Source organism: Anomaloglossus baeobatrachus, chromosome 1 (assembly GCF_048569485.1).
Source record: "Anomaloglossus baeobatrachus isolate aAnoBae1 chromosome 1, aAnoBae1.hap1, whole genome shotgun sequence".
NCBI classification, from domain to species: domain Eukaryota; kingdom Metazoa; phylum Chordata; class Amphibia; order Anura; family Aromobatidae; genus Anomaloglossus; species Anomaloglossus baeobatrachus.
The window spans coordinates 345,311,614-345,335,206 of record NC_134353.1 but is presented as its reverse complement, the minus strand read 5'-3'; the positions used below and the strand labels follow the sequence as shown (position 1 = coordinate 345,335,206).

General features: G+C 47.5%; 2 protein-coding genes across 4 annotated transcripts in view; one reads left to right on the top strand and one right to left on the bottom strand.

Annotated features, from left to right (window-relative positions):
* LOC142292503 (flavin reductase (NADPH)-like) overlaps positions 1 to 12,744 on the top strand; it is a 50,167-nt gene extending 37,423 nt beyond the window's left edge. The window contains exon 5 of the mRNA XM_075337779.1: positions 11,154 to 12,744. Coding sequence (XP_075193894.1) covers positions 11,154 to 11,314 — 161 coding nt within the window. The 3' untranslated portion in view covers positions 11,315 to 12,744. The remainder of the gene's footprint in view (positions 1 to 11,153) is intronic.
* A 2,391-nt stretch (positions 12,745 to 15,135) lies between these two features.
* Positions 15,136 to 23,368, bottom strand: METTL18 (methyltransferase 18, RPL3 N3(tau)-histidine). Of its 3 annotated transcripts, none has more exons than XM_075352396.1 (2): positions 23,294 to 23,368; positions 15,136 to 16,780 (listed from the first exon to the last, which is right to left on the bottom strand). In XM_075352396.1, exon 2 carries the CDS (start codon positions 16,701 to 16,703, stop codon positions 15,702 to 15,704), a length of 1,002 nt encoding a protein of 333 aa, XP_075208511.1. In that variant the 5' UTR covers positions 16,704 to 16,780; positions 23,294 to 23,368; the 3' UTR covers positions 15,136 to 15,701. The 3 variants fall into 3 exon arrangements, with proteins under 3 accessions (XP_075208511.1, XP_075208509.1, XP_075208510.1); XM_075352394.1 differs by having other exon boundaries at positions 23,278 to 23,365; XM_075352395.1 differs by having other exon boundaries at positions 23,257 to 23,362.
* Positions 23,369 to 23,593: the final 225 nt, after the last annotated feature.

The window sequence follows — 23,593 nt, the reverse complement described above, 5'->3', positions numbered from 1 at the left end:
TGGTCACCTGAAAAACCATCAAATTTTTTGGTAAATTCTTTCCTGACTGTGTCCCTCTCTGTTCACGGTACCTTTTGTCTGTTTTAATTGTTTTAATCAATATTAATAAAAGTGTCTTTTTTACTGTCTTTTCGTGTCACTCGTATATATGGGTGTCCATTGACATCCATGGTTGTGTGTAAATAGTGTATGATTAGAGTAGCGGCTGAGTATGCATACTGCTGGGACACAAATACCCTATTCTGCTGATCAGCAGCTAAAACCGATCTAGACCAAATCTAAAAATTTTAATCTATCCTATGTGTAGGTGACAACCTGCTCCAACCTGAATCCCCTTTTTATCAATGTATTCTGTTTGAGAGAACTTGGCCTTTAAGGGATGGAAGTGGAATCGCAGCTGTGAGGCAAATCCCGGGATATGAAGATGAATTATGACTTCCAGTCATAATCGCTCATCACTCCCTGGCAGTGCCCCCCTCCCTTCTTGTTCTCAATGTCCAGCATCTGTGAAGGTGTTACACCTCCATGGCCATCTCCTGTGATATGGAGATGAGATGATGTGGGAACAATGGACACAGGATGACTCCCTGCCGTGACCCTGTGGTAGGAGCTGCTATCTAATTAGCAAGCTTGGAAGTATCCAGACAGAACGACTCCAGTAAAAAATGGTTCATATCTCGCAAGCCATATTTCCGATAAATATGGCAACCATAAAAATGGTGTCTCCGCATGCGGACGATGCTGGCACACCCTTTTTATGGGAGCGGGAGCTTGGGAAATACCCCAGGCGTGATATCAGCCAATGTGGAACTAGTAGACAAGTCACGAGTCCTCTCATTCTGTAGCTAAATTCATAGCTGTCACAATGAGAGCGTTGGCGTCCGCCTACGACGCTCCCAGGCCAAGTTATGGCCATATTCCATGTTGTGGATTTTGTCCATAACTCCAGCCAGGGGTGGAGCAGTGCTCCCTCTGAGGTCACTAAGGTAGGAGGGGACCTGGATTTGCCCAGGTTGATAACCCTACTTCGGCCATTTTCCAGGGTTCTTTCGCTGGGGGTCACGTGTAGGAAACATCTGTGGGAGTTCCTGGAAACCTGGTCTACAGCGCCCCCCTGTGGCCAGACGCACAAGGTAACTGATTGAATTGCATACCTGTTTGTAAACCATGCTTTATCTGTAACTGTACTCTGACCTATGTATATTCTGTAGATCTCCTATTGTATATATTGTAGTTTCTAGTGTGCTTTAGGCTGATTAAATTATATAATTAATCTTGGGCTGTTCTGTTATCTCGATCTTGAATCCCACGTCTGTGTGTTCGGCTAATAGTTACCGTGAAGCGGTTGGTGGCAGCGAGTTGTGCCAAGGATTATTGTGGGGAGGCCAGTGAGATTCGGGGAGGTTTTATATATTCCGCCCGCGGAGGTCGGGGGAATATATACCCTACTCTCACCGGGGACCCTTCAATAATCGGCATAAGTAGTATAGCGGCCTCCTTGCTTATTGTCGGGCAATTCCATAATTGGCCTGACTATAAGAGGGGCGCTAGAGAGCGCGTCACGTGCTCTGTCTGTCGGTCGGGAGGTATAAAGGAGGGGTGACACCCACTTGTTTACCCCCCGATTGTGACGTACTGGTAGCCAGCGCGGGGGATTTCTGAGTGACCCCCCCGGTGGTTTGTGACATATTGGTGGCATAGCGGTGGGATCGAGATAATAGTGTGTGTGAGTGTGAGACCCATACTCCCAGACACTAAAGACTGCCTGCAGCAGCTGTGGCTGCTGGGGTCTTCAGACTAGCTCAACACTAGAGTGTCAGAGTGCAGATACTGTAAGGTGTGTGGAGGCATCAGGTGTCAGTTCTGTGTCAGTGACCAAAAGTCTGCAAGAATGGCTGATGGCACCAGGAGCAGAGCTAGGCAACTGGCCAATGCTAAAGCAGGAGCCGAAGAGAGGGAGGACGGTGCTGTGGACAGTAATGAGGAGGTTGTCCACGAGCCCTCCAAGAGCCCGACGCCAGAGAACAGCTCTGCAGAGGACATTGCACAACCTGGCAATTATGGACAAGATGAGGAGCAGCTCACCCAAGGGTCCTCAACCAGCCAGATGCCAGCCCTCCGCTCTGCAATGGACAGTGAATCACCTGGCTCTGCAGCGTGCCGCAGATCACCACTTGCCAATCCCTCCGGCCTGAGAGGTGCAGAGGCCCTCCTTCAAGCTGCCTTGGCCAGGCTTATGGCTGGAGACCGGGATACCTACGAGATACTCATGGCCGAGCGTGGGCGACAGGCAGCGCGTGACGCTGAGGCTGCGGAGCGGCAAGCAGCGCGTGACGCTGAGGCTGCGGAACGGCAAGCAGCGCGTGAGGCTGCGGAGCGGCAGGCAGCGCGTGAAGAGCGAGAGCGACAGGCAGACCGTGACTACCAGCTGCAGCTAGCTCAGCTCCGGCCCTCATCAGCCACATGTGACCTTCAAAACACCAAACTTCCAAAGGTCCATGTTGAGGACTTCCCAGTGCTGGAGAAGGATGGAGACTTGGACTCTTTCTTGACTGCTTTTGAACGGACTTGCCTGCAGCACCATCTGGACAAGGACCAGTGGGCCAAATACCTGACCCCCCGTTTAAGGGGTAAGGCCCTGGATATCCTTGGGGACTTGCCTGCTGAGGCAGATCAGGGCTACGACACCATCAAGCGGGCCCTGATCCAACAGTACAACCTCACTCCAGAGTCCTACCGCAAGAAGTTCCGGAGCCTACAGAAGGGACCAAAGGACTCCTGGGCTGACCACAGGCGGGCACTTGCCCGAGCTGCCGACCACTGGACCCAAGGCCTGCAGCTTTCCACCGGACCGGAGATCCTGGACTTGTTCATCACGGAGCAACTCTTGTGGAACTGCCCTGAGGATCTCCGCCAGTTCATCCGAGACCAGAAGCCAAAGGGGTCCACGGCTACAGCTGCCCTGGCCGATGACTACACCAACAATCGGGCTCCTGAGGCCAGGAGAGCAGCCACCAGCAGCACCTGGAGAGGGGGTAAGATGAATTCTGCGACTGCCCCACCTGCCCCTAGACTGCAGGGGGTGTCCCCCTCAACTCCCCTCTCCAGGCCCGTGGCAGAGCCAAGACGGTGCCACCAGTGCAACCTACCTGGACACTTCAAGGCCATGTGCCCTCAGCGTCCCAAGGCCCCGGCTCCGTCCCCGTCCCAAGGGCCGCCCAAGGTGTATTGTGTGGGTGGGGGTGGTGGTAGGTCCCTGGACAGCTTCCAACCTGTCACCGTCGGCCAGTCTGTGACCATAGGACTGCGAGACAGCGCCTCGGAGGTGACTCTGGTGCGGCCTGAGATGGTGTCCCCCCAAGACTTGATCCCTGGAAAAACCCTCGCTGTCTCCGGGATTGGAGGCATTGACCCGGCGCTGCCTGTTGCTGACATTTATGTGGACTGGGGCGCAGGGCGAGGGGTGAGAGAGGTGGGGGTAACTGATCGGATCCCTGCAAACGTGCTACTTGGGACAGATTTGGGGCAGATAACCTCCCAGTTTGGGCCCCCCCCAAGGGCTGAACCTTCAGCCAGTACTGACATGACTCCTGACAATGTTAATGTGTTATCTATGAATGATGTAAGGGAGGAGGGAGTGAACTCTGATATTTCTGCTTGCACAGACACCATAGACACACACACAGCTGCAGCTGTGACAGGGGAGGGGGTCAGAGAAAGGTGTGACAATGCCTCTACAAGTAACCAGCCAGTGAGCTGGGATCTGTTGCCCTCTGCAGGGATAAGCAGAGAGCAGGGTGCTGCAGGGGGAGGACCAGTGTGTGGGGTGGGGGCTACCACAGCAAATGTGGGGTCCCCAGAGATTTCACAGCGGGGTTCTGTTGCTGCAGGAGGGGAACAGGCAGGTGAGATTGGGGCCGGTCCAGGAGCGGAAGTGCTCCCAGGTAAGATCTCGGTGCATGGTTCCCCCACAACCGGGGTGTCAGGAAGCCAGGTAGGTCTGCCTGAACCGGCGACTTGGTCAGGAACGGAGGAGGAGCAGGCACGACCCATGGTCGCAGCGGCTGTGGCCGCTGTCACCCGCAGTGGGAGTGCTGGAAGCCAAGGGGCCTCCCGGAGGTCCGATAGCTCTTCCCCTTCTGACCAAGTGGCAGCCGAGTCAGGTGGAGGCCAGGACACAGGTCCCGGGGTACTGACCGAAGATGTGACAGTCTCGTCGATTCTGGCCACATCTAGTCAGGGGTTTCAGGCAGCGTTAGAAGCTGACGACAGCCTGAAAGCTCTTAAGGAGCAGGCGGCACAGCCTCCCTCGGACTCGGAGCGAGTGGTCTGGGACCAAGGACGGCTGTACCGGGTCACGGTCCAGCAGGGTTCACCGGAGGCGTGGCCCAGGGACCGACAGTTGGTGGTACCCTATCCGTTCCGGACGGAGTTGTTGCAGACCGCACATGAGATTCCGATGGCCGGACACCTAGGGATCGCTAAGACCAAGGCCAGGTTAAACCAGCATTTCTACTGGCCAAAAATGGGGGCCGATGTGGCTGCCTACTGCCGTTCGTGTGAAACCTGTCAGAGAGTGGGGAAGGCGGGGCCACGCCCCAAAGCCCCACTGGTATCTCTGCCCATCATCGATGAGCCTTTCAGGAGGGTGGCTGTGGATCTGGTCGGCCCGCTGGCCATCCCCAGCAGCTCCGGGAAACGCTTCATACTGACGGTAGTGGACTATGCCACCCGGTACCCAGAAGCAGTGGCCTTGTCGTCCATTCGGGCTGACAAGGTGGCCACCGCATTGCTGGAGATTTTCTCCCGAGTGGGTTTTCCCCAGGAAATGCTCACTGACCGGGGGACCCAATTCATGTCCCAGCTGATGGAGGCCCTCTGTAAGCAAGTCCAGGTGCGACATCTGGTGGCCAGCCCGTACCATCCACAGACTAATGGCCTGTGCGAGCGGTTCAATGGCACCTTAAAGCAGATGCTTAAGATGTTGGTCGACTCCCATGGGCGTGACTGGGAGCGGTATCTCCCACACCTGTTATTTGCTTACCGGGAGGTTCCAAAGGCCTCAACAGGATTCTCACCGTTTGAGCTCCTGTACGGGCGACGTGTGCGGGGCCCCCTGGCTCTGGTGAAAGAGGCTTGGGAAGGGGATTTGGCCACCCCTGGAGTGTCGGTTATCGAGTATGTCATGCGCTTCCGGGACAAAATGCAGGCCTTGACGCAACTGGTACACGACAATATGGCTCAAGCCCAGGCCGATCAGAAGCGTTGGTACGACCAGAACGCTTGTGAGAGGACCTACCAAGTGGGTCAAAAGGTGTGGGTACTGGTCCCCGTACCACAGGACAAGCTTCAGGCAGCCTGGGAAGGCCCATACCTCGTGTACCAGCAGCTCAACCCTGTGACGTACCTGGTCACCCTGGACCCTGCCCGTGGAAGGCGGAAGCCCTTCCATGTGAACATGATGAAGGCACATCATGAGCGGGAGGCATGTGCGCTCCCCGTGTGCAACCTGCCCGAGGAGGGAGAAGCGGAAACCCTCTTGGATATGCTAGCCCAGGTTAGGGCAGGCGGATCCATTGAGGATGTGGAGGTTGGCCACCAGCTCTTGGAGGACCAACGGTCCCAGCTGTGGGCCACCCTACACCCCTTCCGGGGGTTGTTTACCAGCCAGCCTGGAAGGACTTACTTGGCTGTCCATCACGTGGACACTGGGGATCATCCCCCGATCAGGCGTTCAGCATATCGGGTCTCCCTGGAGGTGCAGCAACACATGCGCCAGGAGATTGACGAGATGCTGAAGCTGGGGGTGATCCAGGCATCCAACAGCGCTTGGGCCTCGCCTGTAGTCCTCGTCCCTAAGAAGGACCGAACCACTCGGTTCTGCGTGGACTACAGGGGGCTCAATGCTGTCACGGTCGCCGATGCGTACCCAATGCCACGCATCGATGACCTGCTCGATCAGTTGGCCGGGGCTCAGTACCTGACCATCATGGACCTGAGCCGGGGATATTGGCAGATCCCCCTGACTCGCAAGGCCAGGGAACGCTCTGCCTTTATTACCCCATTTGGACTATACGAGTCCACGGTGATGCCATTCGGGATGAGGAATGCCCCTGCCACTTTCCAGCGGATGGTCAACACCCTGCTCAAGGGACTTGAAGGGTACGCGGCCGCGTACCTGGATGACATTGCCGTCTTCAGTCCCACCTGGGAGGACCACCTAGAGCATCTAGCACAGGTGCTCAGGCGGATCCACCGGGCAGGTTTGACCATCAAGCCGGGAAAGTGTCAGCTGGCCATGAGCGAGGTCCAGTACCTCGGTCACCGGGTAGGCGGGAGAACACTGAAGCCCGAGCCTGAGAAAGTGGAGGCCATCGCATCCTGGCCCACCCCCAGGACCAAGAAGCAGGTGATGTCCTTCTTAGGGACCGCCGGGTACTATAGGAGGTTTGTTCCACGCTATAGTAGCCTGGCAAAGCCCTTGACGGACCTCACCAAGAAGAAGCTGCCCTCTGCAGTCGATTGGACAATGGACTGCGAGACAGCCTTCCAGGCCCTAAAGGACGCCCTGTCCAGCCCGCCCGTGCTACAGGCAGCCGACTTCACGCGGCCGTTTGTAGTACAGACCGACGCCAGTGACTTCGGCCTCGGTGCGGTGCTCAGCCAGGTGGACTCTGCGAGCCAAGAGCACCCAGTCTTGTACCTGAGCAGGAAGCTGTTACCAAGGGAAGTGGCCTATTCCACGATGGAGAAGGAGTGCCTGGCCATAGTGTGGGCCCTGCAGCGTCTGCAACCCTATCGATACGGGCGCCACTTCATCGTGGAGACGGACCACAATCCCCTCAGCTGGTTGCACACCGTCTCTGGGACGAATGGGCGATTGTTGCGATGGAGCCTTGCGCTCCAGCAATACAACTTCACCATTCGCCACAAAAGGGGCCGTGACCACGGTAACGCAGACGGGCTGTCCCGACAAGGAGAGGTCGCGGACGGGCGCACGGGGGAACACCGGAGTGTGCTGCCCCCTAGCGCCCTCAAAAGGGGGGAGGTGTGAGGCAAATCCCGGGATATGAAGATGAATTATGACTTCCAGTCATAATCGCTCATCACTCCCTGGCAGTGCCCCCCTCCCTTCTTGTTCTCAATGTCCAGCATCTGTGAAGGTGTTACACCTCCATGGCCATCTCCTGTGATATGGAGATGAGATGATGTGGGAACAATGGACACAGGATGACTCCCTGCCGTGACCCTGTGGTAGGAGCTGCTATCTAATTAGCAAGCTTGGAAGTATCCAGACAGAACGACTCCAGTAAAAAATGGTTCATATCTCGCAAGCCATATTTCCGATAAATATGGCAACCATAAAAATGGTGTCTCCGCATGCGGACGATGCTGGCACACCCTTTTTATGGGAGCGGGAGCTTGGGAAATACCCCAGGCGTGATATCAGCCAATGTGGAACTAGTAGACAAGTCACGAGTCCTCTCATTCTGTAGCTAAATTCATAGCTGTCACAATGAGAGCGTTGGCGTCCGCCTACGACGCTCCCAGGCCAAGTTATGGCCATATTCCATGTTGTGGATTTTGTCCATAACTCCAGCCAGGGGTGGAGCAGTGCTCCCTCTGAGGTCACTAAGGTAGGAGGGGACCTGGATTTGCCCAGGTTGATAACCCTACTTCGGCCATTTTCCAGGGTTCTTTCGCTGGGGGTCACGTGTAGGAAACATCTGTGGGAGTTCCTGGAAACCTGGTCTACAGCGCCCCCCTGTGGCCAGACGCACAAGGTAACTGATTGAATTGCATACCTGTTTGTAAACCATGCTTTATCTGTAACTGTACTCTGACCTATGTATATTCTGTAGATCTCCTATTGTATATATTGTAGTTTCTAGTGTGCTTTAGGCTGATTAAATTATATAATTAATCTTGGGCTGTTCTGTTATCTCGATCTTGAATCCCACGTCTGTGTGTTCGGCTAATAGTTACCGTGAAGCGGTTGGTGGCAGCGAGTTGTGCCAAGGATTATTGTGGGGAGGCCAGTGAGATTCGGGGAGGTTTTATATATTCCGCCCGCGGAGGTCGGGGGAATATATACCCTACTCTCACCGGGGACCCTTCAATAATCGGCATAAGTAGTATAGCGGCCTCCTTGCTTATTGTCGGGCAATTCCATAATTGGCCTGACTATAAGAGGGGCGCTAGAGAGCGCGTCACGTGCTCTGTCTGTCGGTCGGGAGGTATAAAGGAGGGGTGACACCCACTTGTTACCCCCAGGTTGTGACGTACTGGTAGCCAGCGCGGGGGATTTCTGAGTGACCCCCCCGGTGGTTTGTGACAGCAGCCATAGAGTACGATATGCCACAATATTTAACCCGGCCTCTACTGATAAGGAGCAGTGCTAAAAACATAGAGGAAGTGTGAGTCTAAGGCCTAGCACACATGGCGAGAAAAACTGTGCGAGTGGAATGAAAGAAAGAAAAAAATAATCACATTCCACTAGGACCAATGTTACTTTATGGGGCAGCACCCATGAGCGATTATTTTCACAGCTGGTGAATGAAGGCATATAAGCCTTTCAATGCTCTAGCCATCTTTCTAATGTCTATACTGTAAATCAATGTCCAACCCTTTAACCCAATAACTACTAAGTGCTCCAAATTTATGACACTTGGTCCTGGGCTGTGACCCTACACCATTGTAAATGTACTGTGCAACGTTAAAGCTCCTGCCACCTCATAGGAGCAGGTTCAGTCCTTTGCTGTCAGACACAGCCAGGTACCAATGGAGAAAAAAAACACATAATCACTGTTTCTATCTTGTATTACTGGCTCTATAGCACTCAGTAAGCACTAAGTAACACAAATTGTTGCTGAGAAAAAAACAGATTGCATCAGGACAGCACATGGATGAGGAAAAAAAAAAATCACCCACTTGCATAGCACTCACAGACTACCACACGGATATCACTCGTCTGACTCTCCTGGAAGAGAACGGGACCGTTTTTTCATACGTTCGGGTGATTCCAGCCTTAGGAGTGCACTGTTTCTGGCCCTCACTTTCCTGCTATTGGGGGAGGGTGGAGCGATCTTGAAGATTGACAGTTCAGACCAGCAGCATGTTTGCCCAACTGGTCTCATCTGAAAACTCTCTAAGGCCAGATTCACACTTGCGAGAGACTCGCGTGAGTCTCGTATCTCATCACCTGGCATGGCCGCCCACTCTCCGGACAGGAGCGGGTCAGCTGCATGTATTTCTATGCAGCTGAGGTGCTCCTGTCTGGAGAGTGTGCAGCCGTGCCAGGTGATGCGATGCGAGACTTGCGCGAGTTTCTCACAAGTGTGACTCTGGCCTTATGGTGCTATCAGAAGCAGCTTTACCTTTTCATCATGAGGGAATCGCTGGAATAATGAGACTAGTCAGATCCAATGATCCTGCCAGCTTCAGAGTGGCGCTAGCAGGCAGTAAAGCATAGAGCTCCTTGCCAGCCTGGGACTGCAAATCCTCTCCATTCTCAAGGAGTAAATTGCCATGTTACCATTTTTTCCCAATTTTATCCATTTTAGCACACGAGACAACCACTTTCAATAGTTGAACATATAATTGTAGGTATCACATTTACTGCATTGTCTAAAGAAGATTGGCACAACACAGCTGCAACATCGCAAACAACATCGCTGTAACGTCACCAGTTTTGTGACGTAATAGCGACCGCCCCAGAGACATTGTAGTGTGTGAAACACATCAGCGACCTGGCCCCTGCTGTGAGGTTGCTGATCACTACACATCTCTCAGGACCATTCTTTGGTCCTTTGTTTCCCGCTGTGCAGCATGATCGCTAGAAAGTCTCAGTGTGTAAAGGGGCCTTTACAGCGACTTAGTTAGCAACTTCCCTTTCAAAAAGCTGCTTTATAACGTCCCCAATGACTAGCTAGGTCGTTCTGCAGGTCCGTATCGCTGTTGCGTCGTTTTCCAGGTATGCCTGTTTGACAGCTCACCAGGGACTCACCAGAGACTTTGTAGCGATCCCGGCCAGGTTGTGATCGCTAGAAAGTCTCAGTGTGTAAAGGGACCTTAAAGGGAACCTGTCAGCAGAAATGTCCCCTAAAACCTAACAGATTCCCCCTCTGCAGCTCCTGGGCTGCATTCTAGAAAGGTCCCTGTTATGATTGTGCCCACTTTCTGACCGAAAAAAAGTGTTCATAAAGTTGTACCTTTTTGGCTTCTGATTCTGTAAATCCGTCACGGGGGCGGGCTGCCTGATGGCCGTTATTCTGCCCCCTGGTCCTGTATGCCGCCCCCATCGCTGATTTCAATACTTCTGGACGCCGCCCACTGCTCCAGCCATCCCCGCGCATGCCCAGTGCCCATCTCTCGGGGATGAGCACTGTGCCCAGCGTCACCGCTGGTGACGTGCACGCAGGGTTAAGATTATGGGCGGTGCTGTGATGTTTATTCCTAAGCAACCGCCCATAATCGCGGGACCGCGCTTTCCCCCTCGGCCTGCTTCTTTCTGCGCAAGCGCGCTGCTGCTGACCTCACTTCGCCTCCTTCCCATCTTGCCCCGAGGCAGGAAATAGATGGGAAGAGCGCGGAGCAGTGACTACACCGAAAGCGCGGTCCCGCGATTATGGGCGGTTGCTTAGGAATAAACATCACAGCACCGCCCATAATCTTAACCCTGCGTGCACGTCACCAGCGGTGACACTGGGCACAGTGCTCATCCCCGAGAGATGGGCACTGGGCATGCGCGGGGATGGCTGGAGCAGTGGGCGGCGTCCAGAAGTATTGAAATCAGCGATGGGGGCGGCATACAGGACCAGGGGGCAGAATAACAGCCATCAGGCAGCCCGCCCCCGTGACGGATTTACAGAATCAGAAGCCAAAAAGGTACAACTTTATAAACACTTTTTTTCGGTCAGAAAGTGGGCACAATCATAACAGGGACCTTTATAGAATGCAGCCCAGGAGCTGCAGAGGGGGAATCTGTTAGGTTTTAGGGGACATTTCTGCTGACAGGTTCCCTTTAAGAATAGACTCTCCAGAACAAGGACAACCCAATTTTTATAAAGCAGACTTGTCAGGAAAGCCAAAATGGACTTGTGTTAATTGGGTCTTAATGCTTGGAGCTAAATATAATTTTGTATCTCTTACAGACAAACAAATATTGACCCATGAAGGATATTTTGTCCCAGATGAGAAAGGTTACCCAATTACGAATACAGTGTCACGGGCAGATGTTTCACGTTTTATGCTCTCTACTCTTAACGACAACAGATGGACAAGAAAAATAGTTGCAATGTGTTGCAAAATGTAAATCAAGAGAAGGAATATGCAGTAATGGTGCATGTTTTACAACAAATTGCTTTTTTCCTTTTTTTATTGAAAACAAAACAAAAATGATTATTACACTATATTTCTAGTATCGGGTTTGACTTTAAGCAGGAGAGCCACCGAACGTTCTATTAGTTTGTGTTTTTAATGTAACCCTTTTACAAATGTATCTAATGTCTTTTCTTTCTATACATGTTACATAAAAAATATTCTGGCAACAAGAACTTCCATTTCATGGAATGAGATCCCTGTGTGAAAGGGGTGGAGGTGGGTGGGGAATTGATAAGCCTACTCCAACCAATACATCAATAGAAGTGTATGGCACCATGTTTTACCTCTATACCTAGCATGAAAACCATGATTCAAGCAGAGAAAATATGTTTGTGCTCACCCAGTCCCGTAGTTGGAAGCTTGTAATCCCAGACGATGCAACGAAACAGAACCCGGCCAAAAATTCCAACTTAGAAAGATCAAAAGGAATTCAGCATCCAAGTCCAGAAATATAAAAAAAATCCATAATTTTATTCTTATAAAAAACACTCCATGTTAAAAACAAAGATCCATATGGCAATCACAGAGGACGCATTTCAGATATTACATCCTTATTCAACATCTACTTGAAATATACTGGATCTAGCCAGGAATTAAAAGAAGTGAATTGCGTGTGGACCAGGTTAAACAGCTGAATGTGGAGGAGATATTAACCCCTCAAAAACCATCTAGGAGGAAACAGGCGAAGGAATGCCGCACACACCGGCACTAACACCCCCATAATCACCGCACACACCAGCACACTACCGCCCCTATCATCACCGCACACACGCAGTCACTACCGCCCCATCATTACCGCACACACGCTGGCACTACTGCCCTCATCATAAACGCACACACGCGGCACTACCTGAGTGACCTCACCGCTGACAACGCGATTCACTTCAGTTGCTCTGTGGAACTCACATGAGCGGCGGTGTTCTACAGCCGCTCTTGTCAGCTTCCGATTTAGCACAGCTGAAAGCGTCGTGGAACCTCCTGTGGATTACGTCGGACCTGGAGGGGTATTTGGGGGTTAATAAAGTGGTGAAAGAGGGTGGTTTTTTTTGTCTTATTTCAAATAAAGGATTTTTCAGTGTACGTGTTTATTTACTCTCATGATAGATTAATCATGGGGATAGTCTCATAGACTCCTACCATGATTAACCTAGGACTTAGTGGCAGCTATGGGCTGCTATTAACTCCTTATTACCCCAATTGCCACCGCACCAGGGCAATTTGGGATGAGCCGGGTAGAGTCCCGGGACTATTGCATCTAATGGATACGGCAATTTCCGGGCGGCTGCTGGCTGATATTTTGAGGCTAGGGCACCCCCCATAACGTGGGGCTCCCCATCCTGAGAATACGAGCCTTCAGCTGTGTGGCTTTACTGTGGCTATGTCAAAATTGGAGGGGGTGGGGGGGGGTGAGGAGCGCATGTCTTTTTTTTTTAATTATTTATTTTACAGCAAGATATAGACTCGCCCATTGGCGGTTGTGATTGGTTGCAGTGAGACAGCTGTCACTCAGCGTGGGGGCTCGTCTATCTGCAACCAATCATAGGCGCCGGTGGGCAGGGGAAGCAGTGAATACTAGATGGAATAATGAGCAGCCGGCATTTTCAAAAGCAGGAGAAGCCGCCAGAACAGTGTGACAGCTGTGCAGTGCAGCAACCGTAAATCGGTGAGTATAAAGACACAGACAGAGAGACAGATGTTCGCCGAACTTTTTGCTTTAATCTCTGCAGAGTCCGATTTAACATAAGATTACAGGACATGTGAACTCAGCCTAATTATTCATCTTCACCACAAGGACGTACAGAGAATTTCCTGTATTACAATGAGGCCTCATTAAGACGTATGTGTTTGACGTACTTGTATCTGGGCTTTTATTTCACGGATACAATACAAACATTATAATCTATACTGATATTTACATAGTGGTTTTTCACGGACTGTGTGTCCATGCAAACTCAGAGTCATGTGTTTTTTATGCTATCATATGTAAGAGACAACACAAGTCTATATGTCCATGAAACACATACAGCACACGGTTGATATCAGTGTGCTGTATATATTTAACATTGCAAACTATAGGTGATGTTTTGTAAATTATTTATCCATCCGTGGAAAAACACTGATGAGACACTGATTGTAAAAATGGACACAGACTGTACACTGGTCGAAAACACCGATAACACACTGATGGCAAAAATGAACCCTATAACTGATAACATACTGATCCAAAACATGACACCAATACAATTTTAAAACAGATGTGTTAATGAGGCCTAAGGTATTCATAGTGTTCTATTTGGGGGAAAAAATTAAAATCATCTAGTCATTTTCCAGTCTATCAAACATGCTATGCTAAACCTATGTTTCAACTAGGTAGCTCTCACCCGGTATTTGCCCAATGGAAAATTAGATACCTTAAAAAGGGAATAGATCATGATTTTTACTTTTGTTATAAACATTTATTTCAAAACAATATAAAATGTAGTGTATTTTTTTTGTCACTGGGGGGTTGACATTCTCAGAGGATGACACGTACAACACAGCAAATATGGTAGACCCAGGTCATAAGAGACTGCGGTCAGACACCCATCACATCTTTTATGGTGTGGCCAGATGACAGCTGTGGGGAAGGGGTGTGTGTGGGGGAGGGGAGCCAGACGCCATTTTATTGCATCCCGACACTTTGTGGTTAGCTGCAACATTACTCTGTCACTGCTACTTTTAGCAGGTAAAGGTGGTCCGGCAAGTGACCAGAGGTACTGACACAACACGGCGTCTGCTTTATCATGGCTGGGTATAAAAATTGGAATGGGGGGGGGGGGTGGAAATGCATGGCAGTTTTTAAAATTATTTCTTAATAAATAATAAAAAAATAAATAAAAAAGATCCGCATGGGGTTCCTCTTATTTCGATACACAACCAAGATAAGAACACAGCGGGGGGCTGCAGCCGTATGCTTTATATGTGCTGAGTATCATAACATGGGGGTGACCCTACACCATTTTTTTTTATTTTTACACCAATATAGACACATACACACCATCTGTGAATGGTTGCAGTCCAACACGCTGTCACACTGGGCGAGGGCACAGTCTGACTGCAAATAAATCACAGACGCCAAGACTGCTGGTGGACAGGTGAAGCAGTGCATATGTATGAAGGATAATAATGAGCGGCCCCAGAAGTAGTGTTACAGCCGCATGAGAGACTCGTTCAGTGTAACGCACCTACTTTTCCCTTTTTTTTTCCCCTTTATTTTTAATTACCCGAGTTGCCAGATCCAGATAGATACCTTGAGTTCCCTGAGAACTCTGAGCCCTGGGTCAGTGCATGGGTACTTTTGAATTCGCGTGGCTCTGACCTTTTACAGACCAGGTCCACCCATCACTACCCTCTAGCTATCTCCATGTATTTCACCATTTCTCTACAAAATTTTTAAAATTTTCTTCCAAAATATCATGGAACATCTCTGAAGAACATATTTATTATATTTGTTTGTTTGTTTTCCCATTGTAACTGGAACTCCTACTAGGAAAAGCAGCCTCCTGCTGTGCCCCATGTCACTGGCAGAGCTGATCTGAGTCTAGTAGCCTAATGAGCGAGTTTCGAAATACTCGGATTCGCGATACTTGTACGAGTAATGTCTAATACTCGTGTATGCATTACGAATAGTGTGTGTGCAATGCAAGTCAATGGGGAATACTTGCCATGTAACCCGAATGCTGTACTATTGCTGCGATTAGCAAATCGTGCGGCATTCGGGTTACTTGTTACATTGCGAGTATTCCCCATTGATTTGCATTGCACACACTATTCGGAATGAATACGCGAGTATTAGAGAGTACTCGTTACAAGTATTGCAAATCCGAGTATTTCAAATCTCGTTCATCGTTATAGTGGCCAGCAGCTCTGGAATGTTGCGTGTGCTGGGTGAAAAACTTGGCCAAACCTGGTTGCCCAATCAATGTTATCAGACAGTGGTTCCAGCAGCCAGATCCACAGTAAGTAGGTTAAGAATGATGTAAAACTGTGGACACATTTCAGAAAATTGCTGCACAAACGGCAATACAACGGCTACACGTAACCTCCAGCAGATGCAAGTGACAAAACAAATGAAAACTTACAAAGCTGTAAAATACGGAAATTATGTAATATGATTTGCCCAAATAAAAACAGTATTTTGATAACCAGTACTATTTAATACTGACGATGTTTTCCAAAAGTCTCTAAAAGTTATACTACTAACACAATTCAATCTTATTCTTATCATAAAAAGTATTTTCAATATACCTTGATTTTTTTAAACTTAACACAAATATTTGTTAGGACTTATGTTTAAAGACTAAACTGAGAAGCATTCTCTGAAGTCCATCATTATGGATTTTTAAAGTCTGGATATTAAACAGTTTACTCTCCATAATAAAAGTCTCAAATAGATGAACACCCCCTCCGACTCCAAAGTAATGGGATTTGCTTGCCAGGTAAACAATTCCATCGTTGGCCAATAGGTTCTGGAATACTTCATGCAATGCACTGTAGTAGGTAGGATTATACACGGTCTCAGATGTTAGAATAATATCATATTTCATAGGAGGCACTTGATTTTGCATTAATTGGGTGAAGTGAGACCACTCCCCAGAAAAGAAGTGACACTTGTTCAGCAGTCCAGATTTCACATCAGACTTTTTTGCTCTTTTCTTACTAGCTACACCATCAATATTTTCTGTTAAATTGTCACTATCGCAGTTTATCAGCACGTTGGGAATGGTTATCTTTTCTATCACAGTGCTGTTGTAATCTTGAAAATGAACAACTTTGGCGTTTTGCTTCAAGGAGAATATTCCTAACAATCCAGCTCCGCAACCGAGATCCAACACACTTTTACCTTCAAAGCTAACATCCTCATCTTCAAAATATCTAATAAGATCGAAGGTGCACTCCCAAATTTTCATTCCACCTTCATATACACCGGAAATTAGGTCAGAGTTAGACGTAATGGATTTGTTCACTAGATCTTCCCTATTCACGTCTGAACTGGATAATGTCATTTCTACAACAGAAACATTTACAAACTGTAGGCCCAAGCTGCTCTCGACAACCGTGTTTTCTAACATGCTGGAAACATCTTCCGGTATGTGGTGCTCAGTAGCCGGTTTGCAGGATACTGTTTTATCACTAGTACTGTGGTTTCCACAGCCACTTCTTTCATCATGCGGATTTTGCTGTGATCTATTGATGTCATTGGCCTCCTTTGGTTGGCTTATTTCACATTCACCAGGACTGGTTTCCGTCTCTTCAATATTGAAATTAAATTGAAATGACATTGTACAAGATAGTACTATCTGCAAGAAGGTCTCCAGATGAAACGCAGCTAATCCTCAGATGTCCGACATTTACTGTCCTATACATCAAAAAAAAAAAAAAAAAAAAAAAAAAAGATTAATGCAAATATTCACTTTACAAAAAACAACTACAAAGTAACGCTATGTGCCCACGTAGCAGATTTGTGCACAGATTTTCTACACACAAAACTGCATGTTTTGGCAGGAAAAACAGCAGAAAAAAAAAAGCTTTTTTATTACATTTTCTTGTTCTTGCATTTTTCACTTCATAGCGATCATGGTGGTTCCTGCGCTGTACCCCTGCGATCGCCACCGGGTCTCCGGCTCTCGCTGCCAGGAGCGGTTGTCTGTGCCGCTCCTGGCAGCTTAACCCCCTAACTGCTGTGATCAATCGTGATCGCAGCATTCAGGAGGCAGGGAGAATAATGGCTTACCTCTCCCTTACGATCGGGTCCCTGTAATCACAGGGACCAGATTACTGCCATGGGTCATCACCAAGACGACCCCAGGTTACTGAACTATGGATCACCTCACAGATCATACCAAATGAAGTGCAGCACTGACAGATATAATTCACTTCAGTGATAGAGCATTACAGTGGATTATATCAGTGATCAGACGCAGGAAAAAAGCAAAAAGAATTGACATGCTGCAGATTTTTTCTGCACCAAAATCTGCATAGAAAACATCTGCAACATGTGGACAGCAATTCAGGATTCTCAGACTTTGCTGGGATGCGTTTTTCCTTGAAGTATTGATTTTGCAAGAGAAAAAAAAAAAAGTCTGAAAAATTGCGGCAAAAACACAGCGTGGGTACATAGACGTTTAGAAGCAAACATAATCCATTAGTGATGGAGCCAATCTAGACCTTAATAACCAAGCAACATTTTAGAAATCTAACCAGTGTCATTTTATAAGGTAATATCTCTGGGACACTTCTACGGATCTCTGTGATTCTGAGATTATTTTTTCAAGACATATTTTACTTTATGTTAGTGGTAAATTTGGGATGATATTATTTGCGTTTATTTGTAAAGAAAAAAACCCCCACAAATTTGAATTTGTATGCCCTTAAGACCTCGATTCCACTTGTGCTTCACTTCCGACATGAGAGCATCGGAAGCGATATGCTAATGACCTTGTGCTGCAGGAGTGAGCCGAGGGTCATGCGACTGTGATCTGATCCCAGCTGCAGAGAAGAGGCAGGCAGCACTTTCTCCCTCTTCTCAGAGGCCTGTCTCTGCGCGTACATTGCACTGCACTCAGATGACAGAGCGCAGGGTGATGTTGCACATTGATTTGTATAGATGCATTTCAGCAGAGTCTCACTACCAAACGCAGCATGCTGCGATTCTTATTTGGATGCAGATATGGTATGAGAAATCAATCACAGATGGACACTACCTGACTAACACTGGTGCGAGTGCAATCCGATGTTTTATCAGTTTGAACTTGCCTTTGTTAATTGCAAGTGGTCTGAGTCCTTAATGAGTGTAACACAAAATAGTTAACATTTACCAGGTCTACATTATATATGTGTCATATTTAAAACAATTTTGTTAGGAATTTAGAAGGGTTAAAATTTATTAGCAATTTATTTTCCAACAAAATATACAAAACCTTTGTTTTTTTTAGGGACATCACATCTAACTACTTAATGACATAGGACATACATATATATATATATATATATATATATATATATTATATATTCACATCCTATATCGCCTCCCTCCTTTTGATGTGGGCTCGCACATGTCAGCTGATCTGATCAGTTGACATGTGCAGCTAACAGACGAGGGTGGATAGTCGATCCACCTGCACCTGTTATCCCTTTAGAGTATGCTGTCAAACTGACAGCGCGATGTAACAGTGGCCCCACGTAAGCGATCACAGGGTGCCAATTGGTTGTCATGACAATGTGGGATCAGATAATCCATGTCACTGTCATATCTCACTAAACAATAGGATAAAGAGTTGCACACCAGTCACAATGTATAGGGGAATAATGAAAAGCATAACTGCTATAGGAATACTAGACTGAAAAATACAATGGACTATGTGAAATAAGTGAAAAATATGAAAATGGTATCTGCATAACTGCTATGAAAAATAGGAATGAGAGATATTTAGCCATTGTATTGATCAATGCAAAGGAGTCCCAAAACCAAACGCCAAGGTAATCTCTATTTTTGGGGTCCCTAACCTATGTGTAACCTCACCTGCAGTTAAAAACTTGCTCTGTATGGGAAGCAAGGGACCAAGCTATATATGTGTGTGAAATAAGACACATGGCTATGGGTGGGGCAGGGTTCTCAGACAAAAAGTGCATACTAACTAAAGAATGTATGTCTGGAACACCAATGGTGTGAACAGGGTGCAAGACTCAAAAATATACAACTAAACAATATACAACTAAACAATTATTTTATTTTTGAGTCTTGCACCCTGTTCACACCATTGGTGTTCCAGACATACATTCTTTAGTTAGTATGCACTTTTTGTCTGAGAACCCTGCCCCACCCATAGCCATGTGTCTTATTTCACACACATATATAGCTTGGTCCCTTGCTTCCCATACAGAGCAAGTTTTTAACTGCAGGTGAGGTTACACATAGGTTAGGGACCCCAAAAATAGAGATTACCTTGGCGTTTGGTTTTGGGGCTCCTTTGCATTGATCAATACAATGGCTAAATATCTCTCATTCCTATTTTTCATAGCAGTTATGCAGATACCATTTTCATATTTTTCACTTATTTCACATAGTCCATTGTATTTTTCAGTCTAGTATTCCTATAGCAGTTATGCTTTTCATTATTCCCCTATACATTGTGACTGGTGTGCAACTCTTTATCCTATTGTTTAGTTGTATATTTTTGAGTCTTGCACCCTGTTCACACCATTGGTGTTCCAGACATACATTCTTTAGTTTGTCATATCTCACGTCCTATGAATGCCCAAGGCTGGTGTCGAATGGGGAATATGCCATGCTGCTGTACATATAGATGTGTGATTTTTTTTATGCCTGATGAAGGCGAGAGGTTTCGCTGAAACGCATTGAAAATCTGATCTCCATCTGGATGTTTTTTTCTGTACAGCAGCACGTCATATTACCCATTCACGACCAGCTTTGTATATCGTCCATGGCTCTGTAGCATCTGTTTGATGTTTAATAAGTGGCTGTGGCTCACACAACTACCGCAGATGAGCCTGTTATCTTTCTGTCTCATCTCCCTTCAACACAGACAAGATGCTATTGCGCTTTCTATATTTTACCTCATCTTCCTTTGAATGGCAGGAGAGCGCCGGCTCTCACAGTAGATCAGTGATTCTGCTGATCAGAGCGGTGCTGAAGCATCGCTTTGATCAATAGAAGCGATCAGATAATGCAGGCTTAAGGTGACACCATTCTAAAAACTGCACCCCTGAAAGTGCTCAAAACCACATGCAACAAGTTTATTAACCCTTCAGGTGATTCACAGGAATTAATGCAAAATGGAATAAAAAAAAAAAAAAGTTAAAAAAAAATTCTTGCTTGTGTCTCCATTTTGTGAGACCTGTAATGGTAATGTAATTTTCAGGATATGAGGCTGCGTGAGGGTTAATTTTTTACATATTGAGCTGATTTTAGGGTAAATACAGTGTTTTTATTGCCTCATTGTACGGTATTGTATTGCAATGCTGCAGCCGCCCCCCCCCACCAAAAAATGTAATTCTGGCATTTTTTTCCCTTTTTATGCTGTTTAACGATCAAATTAATTTATTCTATAAACTCAGCGATAACAAATGTGTATATTTTTTTTAAATTGCTTTATTTTTAAATGGTGGGGGTTAGAACTCATTTTTTCATATTTGTAAAAAAATCTCTCTCCTTTTACTGTTTTTGTAAGTCCCGTTAGGGCCTTGAACCTGGAGTCATACGATTGCTTGTGCTATAAGTGGCCAGTGTATTGTATAGCGAAAATCCTGTCATTAAGCGCCCTGCTTCTCACATATTTAACTTTTTTTGCCTCAATAAATTCTACTTAAGGTTGGATTGTGCAACTTTTGCCTTCTGTTTGGATGATAGTGAAAAAAAAAAAATAAAAAAAAAAAAAAAAATCACACTTTCCTATGAACGACAGCTAAACACTAGCTTTCACAGAAGACTCGCCATGACAAGGATGGGTTCATCAGCAGACAGCCAGCTATCATGTCAATCCATCGGTGCCCCACGATCACATCACAGGCACGCCAATGAGCACATAGAATGGTGCGCGATCCTGCCAGTATGTGTTAATTGGCTGCCAGAAACGTACAGCGTCATTTAACATATTAAAGGGAACCTGTCACCAGATTTGCTGACTAAGCTGCAGCAATCACCAGTAAGCTCTTATATACAGCATTCTAACATGGTATATATAGCACAGGCCGCTGTGTAGAACATAAAAATGACTTTATAATACTTACCTTAATGGTCGGTTCAGATGGGTGGCTCCGCTCTCCGGGTTCGGCGCCTCCTCTTTTGGCCATCTTTGTCCTCATTCTTTTGAAACCAGGATGCATGACACGTTTTACGTCATGCACACTCGCTGGCATTGAGGTCCTGCGTAGGCGCACTTCAATACTTGCTCAGGGCAGATCAAAGTGCGCCTGCGCAAGACCTCAATGCTGGCGAGTGTGCATGACGTAAAACGCATCATGCACCCTGGCTTCAGGAGAAGGTGGATAAAGATGGCAGAAAGAAGAGGTGCCGCACCTGGAGAATGGAGCCATTCATCTGGACCAACAGTTTAAGTATTATTATGTAATTTTTTTTTTTCTAGACAGCGGCGTGGGCTCACATATAGCATTTTAGAATGCTGTATATAAGAGCTTACTGGTGACTCCTGCAGCTTATAGTCAGCAAATCTGGTGACAGGTTCCCTAAACAGTGGTGCCTCTTGGAAGCAATAGAAGTACAGTGGAACCTCAGTTTACGAGTAACCTGGATTGCGAGCATTTCGCTATACGAGCAAAGCTTGCTGTAAATTTGTAACTCCATTTACAAGCAAGCTTTTTGCAGTACAAGAAAATACTCACCGCACACACTTCCGGCACCGTACTTTCACTGCGCTCTGACCCACTCTTGCAGTCTACACACACACGCACATTATGCTCACCTTACCTTCCGTTCCATCGCCGGCCTCCCGGTTCTTGTAGTTTTCCGGAACAGTATGTGTTTCGGGTAACCATCACAATGATTGAGGAACTTCCACTGTCAGACGCTACTCAAAGGCAGCACGCTGGCCAATCAGAGGCAAGCGGCTCCAGCCTTTCACGTCAGTGCTCTGGCAGCGGAAGCTCCGGGGCATCGGTCACGATAGTTACACGACACACATCCTGTATCTGCGAACTACAAGAATCAGGAGGCAAGCAAGGGAATGGAAGGTAAGGGGAGCATAATGTGTGTGTGTGGAATGGCAAAATAGGGGACCAGGGTGGGACATTGAACAAATTGTGGAACAAATTGTCTGCATGCCAATGATTTCCTATGGGAAATCTTGCTTTGCTAGACGAGTAACTTGGTTTATAAGCACCTCCAGGAAGGATTGTTCTTGTAAACAAAGGGTCCACTGTACAAAGAAAAGCACAAAAGATGAAGAATTTCCCAGGCCTGAAAGGGTCTACCTGTTGGGACTCACTTTCGCATTACTGGTGCTAATAACCTACAGTCCAGCACCATCATATCCAGCTGGGATAGGAATACAATGTGTTTGTGATTCTGACTGCACCTGATAATATAAAAGTTAGGCTATGTGCGCACTCTGCACCGCGCACAAAAGGTCTGCTTCAGAGCGCAGCTGAAAAGCTCTGTTCTGAAGCGCTTGGTGCCTGCAGAATTTGTGCGCTCTGCATGCTGCCTCTCCCTATAGACAGCATGCAGAGCGCGCGAAAGTGACGTCGCTTACTAGAACGCACGCTTCGGGCAGCAGCCGAATCGCTGCATTCTAATACGCCACGTGCGCACGTCTCATGCACAATCTTCATAGATTGTGCTGCGGTGCAGAACGCAGCGTAACTGCATGCAATACGCACACGTGCGCACATAGCCTAACTCACATGCCTTGGTCCGCTAGTAATCTGTGGTAAATGGATGGGCGCCCCAAGAATGCCTTCCTACCTGATGGCATTCACAGCTACCTTTAGGCGCCGTGCACACGTTGAGTATTTTGTGAATTTTTACCGCAGTGTTTGTAGCCAAAACCAGGAGTGTGTAATAAATACAGAAGTGGTGACATGTTTCTATTATACTTTTTCTGTTTCACTCTTGGTACAAATACTGAGGTAAAAATCTCTCCAAATACAGAACATGTCACATTATTACCTTTAGCTTGCCGTTCTTACAGCCTATATAAGCTGTGATGTGTATATATATGTCCTCCCCCAACCGGAGCTGCAAGCGTCACATTGTGCTCTCATTATTGAAATATGGATCTGACAGACTCTCCTATCACACAGCACATGGACACAAGCAGCATGCAACGATTATGGCTGCCTCTCTGCGCTGCTTACATAGAAGGTAAGAGTTCTTACACCGAGGAGAGCTTACAAGCAACTTCACCGTATACTGCTGTGGCTACAATGAGGTCTGCACAGGAAACGCATCCTCTCTCACAGCCTGGCTCCGCCCAATCTGCATTCCCGGCGAATCACCAGCAAATAAAGACTAGCCAATAGCAGCTTGTTTCTTATCGGTTTGCATGCAGTCAGTGAGTAGTACACCAAGTGTGATTGGTTGTGGGCTGGCGCGCATATAATAAACCCGGAAGTGGAACTAATTCGTGCCAGGTTGAATCTTCTCAGAGGAGGTTATAGAAATAGTGGCGGGAAACGGGCTGATAGCTGGAAT

Coding starts and splice junctions, on each gene's coding strand:
- METTL18 (XM_075352396.1), bottom strand. CDS start 16,703: ATGTCATTTCAATTTAATTTCAATATTGAAGAGACGGAAACCAGTCCT.